The sequence below is a fragment of the Coregonus clupeaformis genome, chromosome 6 (genome assembly GCF_020615455.1).
Source record: "Coregonus clupeaformis isolate EN_2021a chromosome 6, ASM2061545v1, whole genome shotgun sequence".
In the NCBI taxonomy this organism is placed as follows: domain Eukaryota; kingdom Metazoa; phylum Chordata; class Actinopteri; order Salmoniformes; family Salmonidae; genus Coregonus; species Coregonus clupeaformis.
In genome coordinates, this window is record NC_059197.1 from 50,829,256 (window position 1) to 50,844,917 (window position 15,662).

Sequence of the window (15,662 nt, forward strand, 5' to 3'; positions counted from 1 at the left end):
TCAAGCAAGCACCCAAACATTTAGGAAATGTAATATTTGTATTAATTTATATATGTGTATACAACGGTTTTATTAATTTTTATTAACCCTTATTTTACCAGGTAAATTGACTGAGAACACATTCTCATTTACAGCAACAACCTGGGGAATAGTTACAGGGGAGCCAATTGGAAGCTGGGGATGATTTGGTGGCCATGATGGTATGAGGGCCAGATTGAGAATTTTGCCAGGACACCGGGGTTAACACCCATACTCTTACAATAAATGCCATGGTATCTTTAGTGACCACAGAGTCAGGACACCCATTTAACATCCCATTCGAAAGACTGCACCCTACACAGGGCAATGTCCCTGGTCACTGCCCTAGGATATATTATTTTAGACCAGAGGAAAAAGTGCCACCTACTGGCCCTCCATCACCACTTCCAGCAGCATCTGGTCTCCCATCCAGGGACTGACCAGGACCCGAGTGGCGCAGCAGTCTAAGGCACTGCATCTCAGTGTTTGAGGCGTCACAACAGACCCCCTGGTTCGATTCCAGGCTGTATCACAACTGGCCGTGATTGGGAGACCAGGGCGGCACACAATTGGCCCAGGGTAGTCCGGGTTTGGCCTGTGTATGCCGTAAATAAGAATTTGTTCTTAACTGACTTGCCTAGTTAAATAAAGGTAAAATGAAACCCTGCTTAGCTCCAGAGCCGTGGGATGCAGGATGGTATGCTCCTGGCTATTTCTATTTTCATATAGGCTACTCATTATGATTAAAGAATGTGTAGCCTACATTGACAACCACTGAGGAGCTAATGTCAGCAACCAATCACCTCCCATCTGAGGCATAAAGATACTGGGGTGCGTTCAGTTCGCTTGAACGTTTGCCATGTTGCGGAACGGTTTATACTGAACGACACATTTTCCCAAAACCTTCTTGTAAATTCTTGAACAGACTTTCCCTTACAAAAAAAGATTGCAGTCAGGGTGCAGTATAACTGCAGTACAATGCAGCATAACTGCAGTTATTCTGCAATTACTGCATCCAAAATACCACAGTCGACTGCAGTTACTGCATTTTTACTGCAGTTTTAAAACTGCAAGCTTTTTTTGTAAGGGTTGAGATACGTTTGCTTCGTTCGGTGGGTGTGTTGGGGGCGTGGCTTGAAGCAATGAGTGACGTGTGTTAAAGGTCAACGGTGCATTCTGAACCCACAACCCAAACCCTCCCCGTTTTTCAACTGGTCGTTCAGTACAGCACCGTTTCCGTTTCCGTTCAATTAAACGTTCTATTACCCTTTTATGTACTTAACGCAGCCCTTGTCTGAGGTGAAAATGATACAATGAGCTTCCAATTTCGGATACATCAGGAGTGATAAATTAATACTCCCGAGTGGCGAGGCGGTCTCAGTGCTAGAGACGTCACTACAGACCCTGGTTCGATTCCAGGCTGTATCACAACCTGGCGGTGATTGGGAGTCCCATAGGGCGGTGCACAATTTGCCCAGCGTCGTCCGGGGTAGGCCGTCATTGTAAATAAGAATTTGTTCTTAACTGACTTGCCTAGTTAAATAAATAATGAGCAATAGAAACATGGTAGACTAACATGTAGCCATATAAATTAAAAACCTGCAAATAAAAATGGACTCAGAGGATTCACTTAATTGTTTATTGCAAAACATATATACTGTGATTATTTTATTTAGAACAAACATTTACATTTTTGCACTTCTGGAGTTAGTTATCAAAAATATAAGTGGCTACATTCTACAGTTAAAATGCATAAATATTTTCTCAGATAGCTCAACTGGAACAATCCCTATTCCCAATTACTGCATAGAAATATCCATGCACTTTTTACTAGTTATTGCTACATACAAACACAGAACACCACATATAAAAAATAGCATGGCACTTTAATTAAGAACACGAAAATATAGACATTCATTCTCTTTGTAGACTGCAAATATAATCAAATAATCAATAATAATCAAGTTAATCAACAATTGTATAACACTTACTTTTTTCAAATAATAAAAACAATGTGTTGGTCCTAAAACAGTTTTTGCCATTTATTTGATGTGGTTAGGATAAATAAATAGCTTGAACTACTTAATAATAAATAAAAGTGCTTTAAGCTAAAACCATGGAAGCTTAGCCTCCTCACAACTTTCAAAATCACATGCCATATAAATAAACAAGAGTTGTTTAAATATAAAATAAAAACTATTAAATTAATGAAATAGAATGAAATGTCAAACGTAATGACCTACAGTCCGCAATGCTGGACTCTCAAACTGCAGCAATCCGATTTCAATGAGCATTGAGGAGTTTCTCCAAAATGTATTTAACTTCGTTTGGCGTTAACTCCTCCAAATCCGGAAGGTCCTCGGGAAGAAGGCTTCTGGTTCTCACTTTCTCCCCCCTCTCTGCATTTCGGAGCGAGGCTGTATGGATGTCCCTCAGCTTCATCTGAAGCCAATCTTGCCTCAACTGCACGTGCTTGTGTTCTCCAAGGTTGTGCATTAGTTGTACTTCACTAACAGATCTCTTTCTGTAGGAAACAATACATAGTAAGTTAGATGTGTCTGATTTAAAACATGACTTTATAATTTGCAACAAGGCTATAGGCCTACTTGTATGCTGTCATATCCAATCATGTTACAATACAATTTAATATAGTCCATAATATAAAGTTATTCCATTAAGTTATTTCCAAACACTGCATATAAGGTTCAAACCTACCTTAATGGTCGTCCTTCTGATAGCGTTGAATAGTATACAATGCAGAGTGATATGAGTACCACTTTTATGTCCAAACCTCTGATGAGAAACATTTTGATAACCTGTCAAAGAAAAATAAACAAAAGTTTAGATCATAAACTTGTATCTGGAATACATTTCTGTGTTTCATAAGCCACCATTTTAAATTCCAAATAAAGTTAAATAAGACTTCATTTTTATGTTTGATAAGCAACCATTTGTACTACAAATAAAATTAAAGAGGCTATACAATTTTACTTAGAATAGACATGGCATGTCATGCAGACAAAATAATGACAAAGTTGCTGAAGTTCAACTTGCCTCTTGTGTGACAGGCTTCTCTGGAAAGATATGATATGGAGTGCAGGAGTGTAAACCCGATTTGTAGATCAGCCTATCTGTTATGATTAGGGTAAGTCTCCCAAAGTTCCTTTTATAGCCCTCTGCCCATTGATGAGCCGCCTTCATTATTGGTGTTGATGTCACTTGCCTTGATGGGGATAGGCATGCGCATGAAAACACCTCCGCAACTCTGAGCTTTCAGCACCTTTGCCCGGGGATAACGAATTGCCCTGCTTTTGAAACTGCGCTATTTTCAATAGCAAATATTGATAATCGACTACTAGGATCAGCCTTTCAGTGAATGTTTACATTACTGACATATTGCAACTTTGGGGTGGATGCCTTTTATACCTTTATATAATACATTGGTTTGGTAGGCTTTGTCAAATTGTGTTTAGGCATAGCCTATAAAGTATATATTTATATTGTAAATGTATTGTACATTGTATATTTTTATATATTTATTGTAGGCCTATAGGATTATACCAATTGTGTAGGATATATATTGCCTATATTGTATGAAGTATATATTTATATATGTTTTGTATAGATTGTCAATATTATTCAATACTTTTATTTCAGTCCTTATGAGTCTAAATAGATGGATGATTTGGGGGCATTTCGTGTTTTTTTCTACCAAGATTCAAATGCGAAATTAGCAATAGGCCTTTAGACACATTTATGACCATAGCTTAGGCTTTAGTGCAATATCAAGTTTCCCTGGGATACCAACAACCATCTACTCACAATGACGTCACAGTAACATCCAGTGTGGGCTCAATGGTAATGAGTAAAGTGTGACGGGAAAATACCGACGCACTTGTTTGATCATCCACATAGTGTAGGCCTAATGTTTTGTAAAGTTTAAAATGTGCAGTTGCTCTGTCTGTGAGCAGAAAAAAATCACAGTGGAACATCTGGTAATTCATGACTAACACAGAGATGTAGTTGCACTGTTATGGATTCAAATATTGCTCTGATGAAAAAATAAACCATAATGCCTAATAAAATGATTAGCCTAATGTTATATATTAATTTCGTATCTTGTAATGCAAGTTCATTCAAATGTAGGCCCATACACCTCATTGATTCAAAAGCATTGCCTTATATGTCAGATTTTCTGTAAGTCATGATAAAATAATAGGCTACTAGAAATTCATAAAAGTGGTTGAAAAATAACCTTCAAAGGCTAGTCTATCATATGAATTACAAACCCACAGAAACATTTTAAGAAGACCCCCCACACCACCCTCTCTGTCCCGTAATTTATGTGCACTGTCAACTCCCTAACTAGTATAAACTATAGGCCCCCTCCTTCCAGATGTATGGACATAAGAAACCCCATTGGTCTTCATCTATCCAACTGATATGCCACACATCAGCTCTATTGACACATGCTATGCCATATAATAGCCATAAGTCATTATAGCCATAAGTCAAATCTCTTTCTTTCTGATGCCCCGGAGTCGAGATCTCCTGCTGTGGCCACAGGTGTGTAGGATGATCCATGGGCCATGAGCCACCCTGTCCTACTTTTATGGGCGCAGGGCGCGCAATGACACATTAGGTAACCGTGCGGGAATCTTTCTAAATGTGGAAGAGGAATGGCTATGTCATGACACAGAGAATACATCCCAGAGAGGAACCAAACAGGTCCGACCTATAGATCTTCCCTCGTGGACTGGTTAAGGTTTCTGTCAGGGCTGCAGGCATGCATGCCCCCAAAAAGAACATGACGACAGAGAGTAGGCAGTCCATGATGTTATGCGAGGACATAAGCAACTTTCAGCTGCTTCTGGGCAAAGAACATAATATTTGATATTCACTATGGTGGAGAAACAATGCAATTTGGGTATTGGAAAGTTCTGAAATATGTTTGAAGGTGCACCTTGATGCACTTTGGTTCATGCATAGTTGCACATGTTTCAAGCAAGTTCAAAGCACTCTTCGTATTAAGAAAATGTAAATCCCTTTATTAGCTTGGCATATACATTTTAGTGAGTGCCTTATTGTTTGGATGAAGTAACTATCACCAAATCAATGTCCTGAACTGCTTATATTGATAATGATGCTCCGAGACTGAAACTGAATTTGTACATTGCACCTGTTTTTGATTTACTATCATCCTGTAAAACAAACTTCACAGGTGGTGGGCAATTAAAGTTGTTTACATACCAGTTTAACAGGATTTATGGCCAAGCTGACCTGCATCTTAAAGATGTTGCCCTTTTACTGGTTTCGCGTGATACTATTATGGACCACATTGGGCATGGCCTGTTTAGATGACACCCACCAAACAAAATGACCTTTGAACTTAGCATGAGATCCTAAACCATATAGTTCTCATTACCTCATGCTGGCTCAATGTAAGCCATGTCCCCGGTGGTAGTCCTATGTGACAGCATTGGGGTGCATGGGAATTCTCTCGGGATTAAAGAGAAGGTATTGCTAACGACATCTACCCTTACAATAATGAGGTAGCAGCGATACTCCTTATAAGTCATCAAAATAGTACATTATGGATTTGTTTAAAATACACTACATTATTTAGATTGTTTGTTTTGAAAGATCTCCATTATATGATGGCAAAGTCTGAGTCCAACCCAAATCATACAGTACTTAACCGTATGTATTGACATCCTAACTAATGACAAAAGCCATCCATCATTCCTTCAATTCTGACCAGTTTCCCAGTCCATGCCGATGGGTTTGTGCCAGACATAGCATTTTCCTTGATGGCCAAAAAGCTCAATTTTAGTCTCATCTGACCAGAGTACCTTCTTCAATATGTTTGGGGAGTCTCCCACATGCCTTTTGGCGAACACCAAATGTGTTTGCTTATTTTTTTCTTTAAGCAATGGCTTTTTTCAAGGCCACTCTTCCGTAAAGCCCAGCTCTGTGGAGTGTACGGCTTAAAGTGGTCCTATGGACAGATACTCCAATCTCCGCTGTGGAGCTTTGCAGCTCCTTCATGGTTATCTTTGGTCTCTTTGTTGCCTCTCTGATTAATGCCCTCCTTGCCTGGTCTGTGAGTTTTGGTGGGCGGCCCTCTCTTGGCAGGTTTGTTGTGGTGCCATATTCTTTCCATTTTTTAATAATGGATTTAATGGTGCTCCATGGGATGTTCAAAGTATCAGATATTTTTTTATAACCCAACCCTGATCTGTACTTCTCCACAACTTTGTCCCTGACCTGTTTGGAGAGCTCCTTGGTCTTCATGGTGCCGCTTGCTTGGTGTTGCCCCTTGCTTAGTGGTGTTGCAGACGTTAATATCCAAGACCTTATCTGCAAAAGCCATCTGAAATGAAAACAGCAGCATGCTGCGTAGATATCTGAATGACGGCAGAGACTTGCTGTGATTCAGCAGGATTCACGCATGACTGAGAAGGAAAAACTTTATTCTAAGCACAACATTAGACATAGAATATTTCCACTTCCTTTGACTCAGACTGGGGTTTGGGTCCAACAACTGAGGGCAGCCGTATTTGTTCATTTAGAACGTCCGCACATCTTCGAGGGAATGATGGCATTATGGTATGCTATACACTATTGTGTACTGGAACTCTAGAGAACGTCTTGGCCTCTGTGGTGCCATTTATCAATGGCCTCATCCCGATTCATCACAACTGTGAAGCTGTTCGCCACCCACTTTACTCTCACATGTCTAAATGATTGATACTTGTACGACAACAGAAGCGTGTGCCTTTTGAAAGTCTATCCCAGGGAAGCACGTGCTGCTCATGGTTCCGCTGGCAGCCAGTCACCGGCTGTCAAATGTTACAAAGAGAACAGGTAGTGGCCGCACCATTACAAGCACCTCCTCAGCAGTCATCACCTTCACACCCGATATAAGCTCCAAAAAGATCACGATGAGCTTCCTTTGCACAGGTTTACCATGTCGTAGTAGTAGTCAACACAATAGTCTCCCCAGATGTGTTCACAGAACAAGCCAAGGCAGTCAAGATAAAAAACTAAAAACATGAGCACATGAATCGTATAATAGAAAGTTACTATTTTATTTTGATTCAGAAGACTCAATGAATGATCTCAAACATTTATTGTGTGTTTCATCAATCATGGATAATTATGTAATGTCCCATACCTAAGTGACCAACGGAAAGTCGACTGACCCATATACTCAGACAGCGTGGGCGGGTGGAACAACTGAAATGATGGAAGGCATCTGACAATAATGCACCCCTGACCTTCCCTGTAATTCAGGGATCTAGGTAGAGCTGTAGCTTCCACTGCATATTTCGATGCCACCTCGGAAATGGCTCATGACCACCACAATAAATTGCCTGGTTACTACTACTAGTACTAAGACAGTAAGACAAACAGTATAGTCACATTATCATGTGCTATAGCATTAACAAGCTAGCAGATTAGCACTTTCTTTTAATAGCAGGGGCTCGCTTGTTTGGAGTCTCCGATATTTTGAATTATGTCTTTCCATATCCGCAACCTCTGCTGAGGTAGGGAAAGGTCTGTAGCTATGTGCTGTGTATTTTAACACTTAAGGGGTGATGTTTGCTTCCAAAAATAAGCAACGCCCATGGTTTTGACACATTCTTCATTATACCTCCACAGATAAGGCGAATCCCTTGGGTGTGTTGAACATTTACAGGCAGAAGTAATGTAGCGCTTGGATGAATGGAGCATCAAAGAGTGGAAAACAGATGAGAGTCTCGATCTGGAAGTCATCCATACATTAGTCATCCAATCATATGTGCAATGTCTAAATATGTCCAATACATCCGGTTCACCAGAGCCGCAGCCACTGTAAATGTGAATAACAAAGTTGTAACAGCCTCAATGTCAGAAAATGAAACACCATGCTGTTGACTAAAATAATACATGTCATTTAGCAGACACTTTTATCCAAAGCTACTTACATTCATGCACGCATATATATATATATATATATTTTTTTTTACATATGGGTGGTGCTGGGAATTTAACCCACTATCATGGCATTACAACCACCGTGATCTACCAACTGAGCTACAGAAGACCACAAGTGTTGATTGACTACGTGTTGATCTAAAAGTAAATAGAATCTGAAAAATACTTCTAAACAATATTTCTGAAATGTAGCAAACAATTAACTGTAATCCTATAAGGAGAATATCAATCAAGAAGATTTGGTATGTTATTTTCAGACATTGGTATGGCAGTCCTAACTAATAACACAATTGAGATTAATTTGGAATTGCAATATCTAAATCAAACAGGAGTTTATGGATCACTTAATAACACAATAACATGTATTGCCATTCATACAATGTTGCCACCATTCATGTCTACCAAATGACATGCAATGGTCAAACACTGTAGCCTATGTGCTGTGATGAAAGAAACAGGGCCTTTAACTAACCCTAACACCACCGGCAAATTCCCGCTAGCAGGTCAGCCAAAAGGACCTCACAGTGTCAGCCGCCCACGCTAGTGTAAAACTGGAGCCATCGCTGCCTATTACCTAATCTACACACTCCAATAAACACTTCAACAACTACATTAGTTTCAGATATAAATACTTTCCTTCCATGTTATATTGCGGGGATGTTCCTACGTGTGACCATTGTGACCAGGTGGTAGAAAGTCACAGCGTAAGCTAGAGTATTGTCAGTGTTCTAATTTGGGCTACTATATAGGTGGCTAGTGTCCCATCGCAGAGATGGGCAAGCAGGATATGAGGCAGAAGTTTCAGAATATCTGCTCCACTGAACTTGCAAAAGATCTCTTGGATCTTTTTTAAAACAAAAAATGTGGAGCTAACTCAAGAACCTTAAATATCTGATGAACTTTGTTGTATTATAATAGAAAATGTATTTTAAATGTATGGTTTAATAAAACATAATTAGATTTATGATGCTAAACAAAATAGTTTAATGCAAGTATATGTTATTGCACCGCTCTCTAACTCCTTCACAGGCACACCAAGTTGTCACCGAAAGGGGAAATTCCTGAAAAACAACCAAAAGCAGTTATCAATGACTAAGCTTTGCAGCTGTACACTGGGCTATTACTGGATCAACCTTATTGTACAAAGGGCACAGTCTATTTTCACAGACAACCTTTTCAGTCAGCCCTGATCATGGCTATTGTTGACTGACATCATCAAGGCCTCAGACGATAGTTAAGAGAAACGTATTTCCACAATACAAAGAGAAAGGAGTCCCCCCATTATTATGGGCATGGCATTCCCCTCTCAGCCTGTAAAAACAGTAAGCACAGTAGAACCTGAAGGTCGCTGACGGTATGCGATGAGACATGATGGGAGCTAGACTGCCCACTGGGCAAAAACAGGTTTAATCAACATTGTTTCCACGTCATTTCAACAACAATAAATCAATGTGATCATGTTGAATCAACGTGGAAAACTGATTGGATTTACAAAAAGTAATCAACATAAGGGAATTTCGTATTTTTTTAACCCAACTTTTAACCTAAATCCAATGACATGGTGAAATGTTTTGTTGATTTTACTTTGAATTCGTTAGTTGACAAATGTCAATCAAATCTACCTTGAAATGACGTCTGTGCCCAATGGGTGGTGACTCATAAGGGACTGAATGGATGTCAAAAGATTACTTCTGTACTCACCACCCTGAAAAACGCTGTGAAGGAAAACTGGAAAGTCTGTTGATTGCCTATACAGTAAACACTGACCATGTCAATTTGTAGTTGATTTAGGATTTGGATATTGTATTCACTTATTCTGAAATCTGCATTGAGATCTATATTTATCTTCGGACAAAGAATATTAGCTGTAACTTCATACCATGTCATCATCCTGTAAGGTCAGTTGAGATTGCTGATGGTAGGCCTACCAGTCCCAAACACATTTATAGACAGACCCCTTTAAAATGAAACAGTTTGACCCTTTACTTTAGGCTACATTATTTTTGCATCTTAATATGCTCGTTTAGGTGAATTACCTGGTGGACCAACTTCGTTTGTAGATGCAGGTGAGTGGTGGCAAGATTCTCATACAGTAGTTGTGTCACGAGATCAGCCAGTAGCATAGGGCATGCGCGCTAGAAAGATGCGCTCTCTTTGAAGTTGAAGAGGTGGCTGGCGGGAATCTGTCAAGTGTTAGGGACGGAGAATGACTTGAGAAGGTAATTCATCGCTGTTTGATTAATATAGTTTCTGAAAACTTTAATTGGTACCAATTTAGAAATTAAGTTATTTCAATGTTCCACATTTGACATAATTACAGACTATTTGGCGTATGCTAACCTTTTTATTTGTAGAGGTCGGTTGGCTAACGATCAAGGCCTGTAGTTAGCTCAGTTTAATGTAGTAGGACATTTATGTCTCTTACTTTGTATTGAAAGACCACAGTCTGCAATCGCGGATATTCTCGAAGTTTTGGCTAGTGAGGCTACTGTAACAAGTTCCATCATTAATACAAAATGTAACATGTCGAGATAATGTGCACTGTATCAAGATGATACAGTATGAGACTCTTCTATGTGTTTAATACAGGTGCTGGGTTACATGGTTTCAAGAGAGGATACAAGTAACAGTTCGCCAACATTGGAGGAACAGAAGGCATCTTGAATATCTGGTAAGACAATCAATTACAGTATTGCTATAGTCAGAGAGAATTCTCATTTGATAAACAGCCTAAAAACATATTTAAAAAAATCCATTGTGAGGGGCAGCCCCTAGACTGCATACATGTCAATTAGGCCTATGTAATGGAAATTAAATTATTTCATATTTCTATTTGGATGGCAAGAGGCACGATTACGTATAATTACATATAATAATTTACACACATAATTCTCTTTTCTAGATGGAGATGGCTGAAAGAGCGGAGACGGAGTACACAGAATCTGGCACATTTTGGGATTCACCCAGGAGAGGAAAAACAAAAAATAAATCAAAGAAAGACAAATGTCTAAAAAAGGACAAAACCCACAGGACAGAGGTGAAAGAGGCTGGGATTGAAAAGAAAAAGAAAACCAAAAAGTCCAAAGGTAAGCAGAAGAAGAAAAAGAAGGGGGAAGTAGCGCTGGGATTACAAGATAGCTATTTTATTTTTGAGGGCAACAGTGCACCTAACCCCGCAATAAAGCCAATGAAGTCTGGGGGAAAGTCGACTGTCAAATTTGCTGTAGAACATTGCATTCAGAAACAGGAACCTGTGCCGGTGGTAAGTGACTCAGTGAAGGTACCCAAGAAGAAGGCCCAGAGAAAAAAGAAAGTTGCATTTGATTTATTCCCTGATTACATACAAGCAAAACAGCCAAAAGTAGTCAAGTGTTGCACCTCAACAACCAAAGACAAAGCAAAAGACACTTTTCACTGGGAAAGCCCCAAGAGTGACAACGAGATCAACTTTTCTGGGACTTATCAGTGGGGAGAGGGGCAAGGAAATGGGACAGAGTATGGAAAGGGACAAGACAACTCTCAAAGTACTGCTGAAGATGCCAACAGTGAGGACCTGTTTATAACTCAGAAGAAATTCAGAGTACTAACATCTTCAGATCACTCCAGCAGTGGAGGCACTGGTGAAGCCAACACCACAACAGTGCCCAGGCATACCAAGTCACTCGTAGAGCCAAAAGAGGAGCCACTGCTCTGGAAGTCAATATCTGAGGCAGCCACTCAAACAGAGAACTTCTTTACCTCACAGATCTCCACATTCCTCAGATTTCACCAGTCGTGTGGAGCTGCCGAGTGCTCAGAGCAACCTACCGACCTGAGTCTCCCTAACAGGATGAGGGCAGAGATGGGCCTACATCCCCCATCATCTCATAGAAAGGCCAATGAAGAGGAAACCAGCCCCCCACTTGGCCAGAAGTCAACAGACACAACGTCAAGTGAGGAGAATGACCCATTCTGGCGGTGCAAGAGTCAAGTTAAGGCAGTTCAGATGAGACTGAATGAATCTTTCTTCTTTAAGATGAAGGGCGAGGGACAGTCCCCGAGACCACAATCTCCCTTGATGAAACTTACACAGGCCCGTGGTGGGAAGAAAACAAAAAAGTAAGAAGTGAAGTTCTTCAAACCTGAACTTTCCCACAAGAACTATGGGGGACCCAAAGGTTGAACAAAAAAAGTCAAAAACAATTTCATTTCATTAGTGATAGTAATTCACAAGGATACATTTTCTTTGTGGTGTTCTTGGTCCTAGGTTCCCAAAATAGGTTCATCTTATAGGTTCACATGTTATTCAACATTCAGTTTCAAGTTTCATTAAAAACACATGCAATACATTTTTTATTGTTGCACATTTTATGGAAGAAATTGCATGTCACTCATCAAATAAAGTTTCTTAATTTATTGTCATTGAATGTCATTTTCTTCTTACAGAATCATGTGGTGGATCATTAGCTGTGGTAGCAATAACAGCTTCATGTACAACACCATCACCACAGTACACATCACTAATTTAACCTTTATTATTAGTCACGTCATTCAACTGAAATGCTATTCATGTAAAGCGTACACTAATTGTGCCTGAATAGCTTCATTCCAATCCACTTCCATAGATGGAAAAACACATAGACAGGGATGGTGACTGGTAACAGAAGACTGTAGAAACACACACTACTAGTGCTTGTACATCCCTGAGGGAAATTCTCATCTACAGTCGCAGAATAGAAAAGTCCAAATAGGGAGACTACTGGAACCAGTACTGTGAGGGTAGAGAGAGAAAACATATTGACTTCTAGCTAACAACTCATTTAAACACTGTTCAGGGTCAAGATCTTCTTTAGTCTTTACTGTTTGTGTGTTATGCCTGCTGTGCTGGTTTCACTGGTGTTTCAGGATCTTTTTTAATCAATCTTGCATCTGTGGGAATCATGTTGGGAATCCCATCAATTATTGGGTATGCGATGCCAAGCTCCTCGTTGATGAGTTCATTGGTATTTACCTCATACCTGAGTGAGAGACGAGAGTACAACAATTAGGCTAGCTAACGTTAGCTAACTGTTAGCTGATGCTACCTATAAAGCTGAGCAGCTATGCCATAGCAAAACAAGATTGACGTTGGATTAGGTAAATTAGTAGAAAGGTGGTAATGTATAATAACATGACTCACCTCAATTGCTTTTTGGATAGTGGACAAACGAGAAATTCGAGCAAGGAAGTGTCGAAGTGTTGTGCGTCCTTCCCATCTGTCAAATGCCTTGCAGATACAGGCAGAGGTCCTACGCCCCGTAAAAAAATCACATATTTGACAGACCTTTGAATACTCCAAGTTTCATTAACTAATCTTCTTAAATAATTCTGAAACATGACCAAAGTAGCCAGTAGATGAGCCTTTTAGGGTGTTGTTGTGTCCGCAATCAACAACAGTTCAAGCTAAGCAGGAAGAACACACGTAATTGTCCTGGTGCATCATAAATGTAATCCCCAGTATCTGATTAATTAGTTCCGACCTCTAGAAATTCAACTGAACATTGGAGATTTAACAACAAATAGTGAAAATATTAAAAATAATTTAAAAAAGCAGAGCCAGTGTTAAATTGTCAGCTATATTAATATTATGGACGACTGATACAGGCTAATATAATAAATGTGTGTGCAGATTTGACAAGTGTTTTACATGCCTGACCACGAGATGGCAGCACAGACTCACAAAGGTATTTTACTCAAATATAATGTCCGTGTTCGAGAGGATCAAAACCGTAATGTGTCATTGGTCAATTGTGACTGACTGATCTACAAATACTAATGAGTAGTTATTTATGATAGGTGATTTGTAGATCAGTCAGTCTGCAGTCGCCTGCACTGTCGGCGGCAATGTCGAACAATCCCAAAGTGTGAGGTTATTTACAGCAGCGTTGCCATGTCCTTAGTTTTCCGAAAATTGGGCTACTTTGAAAACGATGTCGCGGGTGAAAATGTATTATTGGTCGCGGATTGCGGGTTTTTGTCCTACTTTTAAATTGCACCGCGGCCGCCATGGCATTTCTCTTTACATTTGTGTTTTTTTACAGGTACCTGCTGCTGACTATCAGGCAGTGAGTCAGGCTGTTGCTGAGGGAATTAGTTAGTGGTGGGGAGTGGGAGGGCCGGAGGTGTGTGTGAGCGCTGCAGGCAGCTGAGTGATTGAGAAGAGAGGAGAGCAGAGCAGCCCTGCTCTCCTCTCAATTCAATTCAATTCAATTTCAACGTATGTTAACATTGCCAAAGCAAGTGAAGTAGATAGTAAACAAAAGTGAAATAAACAATACATTTAACAGTAAACATTACACTAAGAAGTTCCAAAACAATAAAGACATTTCAAATGTCATTATGTTTATGTACAGTGTTGTAACAATGTGCAAATAGTTAAAGTACAAATGGGAAAATAAACATAAATATGGGTTGTTTTTACAATGGTTTTGTTCTTCACTGGTTGCCCTTTTCTTGTGGCAACAGGTCACAAATGTTGCTGCTGTGATGGCACACTGTGGTATTTCACCCAGTAGATAAGGGAGTTGATCAAAATTGGGTTTGTTTTCTAATTCTTTGTGGATCTGTGTAATCTGAGGGAAATATGTGTCTCTAATATGGTCATACATTTGGCAGGAGGTTAGGAAGTGCAGCTCAGTTTCCACCTCATTTTGTGGGCAGTGTGCACATAGCCTGTCTTCTCTTGAGAGCCAGGTCTACCTACGGCGGCCTTTCTCAATAGCAAGGCTATGCTCACAGAGTCTGTTTTTTGTTAATTCTTTCCAATGTGTCAAGTAATTCTCTTTTTGTTTTCTCATGATTTGGTTGGGTCTAATTGTGTTGTTGTCCTGGGGCTCTGTGGGGTCTGTTTGTGTTTGTGAACAGAGCCCCAGGACCAGCTTGCTTAGGGGACTCTTCTCCAAGTTCATCTCTCCGTAAGTGATGGCTTTGTTATGGAAGGTTTGGGATCGCTTCCTTTTAAGCGGTTATAGAATTTAACAGCTCTTTTCTGGATTTTGATCATTAGCGGGTATCGGCCTAATTCTGCTCTGCATGCATTATTTTGTGTTTTTCGTTGTACACTGAGGATATTTTTTGCAGAATTCTGCATGCAGAGTCTCAATTTGGGTTTTGTCCCATTTTGTGAATTCTTGGTTGGTGAGCGGACCCCAGACCTCACAACCATAAAGGGCAATGGGTTCTATAACTGATTCAAGTATTTTTAGCCAGATCCTAATTGGTATGTCGAATTTTATGTTCCTCTCACTCACTCAGCTCCCTGCTGCCTGCAGTGCTCTCTCAACACACACACACCTCCGGCCCTCCCCACCATTCACTCATTCATTCACTCAGCAACAGCCTGCCTCACTGCCTGATAGTCAGCAGCAGCAGGTAACGGTGAAATTTATATAAAAAATTAAAAAAGAGAAATGCCATGGCGGCTTGGTCCAATTTAGAAGTAGCCCAAAAAACCGCAATCCGCGACCAACACATTTTCAACCACGACATCGTTTTCAAAGTAGCCCAATTTTTCAGGGTAAACTGTGGGCATGGCAAGTGATGTGAGAACAACAAACTAACAGCACTAGATAGCTACATACTTCTCCCTCATGTGGCATCTCCTCTTGCTGCGAAAAAAAATTGTTGGGCTAGTTTTCAGGCTTTGT

The 15,662-nt window shown here is 40.0% G+C and overlaps 2 protein-coding genes across 2 annotated transcripts; one reads left to right on the forward strand and one right to left on the reverse strand.

Annotated features, from left to right (window-relative positions):
- The first annotated feature begins 10,165 nt into the window (after window positions 1-10,165).
- On the forward strand, window positions 10,166-12,323 carry si:ch211-176l24.4. The gene is made up of 3 exons (XM_041836683.1): window positions 10,166-10,217; window positions 10,588-10,669; window positions 10,901-12,323. The coding sequence occupies exon 3, from the start codon at window positions 10,901-10,903 to the stop codon at window positions 12,098-12,100; it is 1,200 nt and encodes a 399-aa protein (XP_041692617.1). The 5' UTR covers window positions 10,166-10,217; window positions 10,588-10,669; the 3' UTR covers window positions 12,101-12,323.
- Window positions 12,324-12,376: 53 nt separating this feature from the next.
- On the reverse strand, window positions 12,377-12,963 carry LOC121531444 (phosphatidylinositol N-acetylglucosaminyltransferase subunit Y-like). The gene has a single exon (XM_041836684.1). The coding sequence runs from the start codon at window positions 12,771-12,773 to the stop codon at window positions 12,561-12,563; it is 213 nt and encodes a 70-aa protein (XP_041692618.1). The 5' UTR covers window positions 12,774-12,963; the 3' UTR covers window positions 12,377-12,560.
- Between the last annotated feature and the right edge of the window lie 2,699 nt (window positions 12,964-15,662).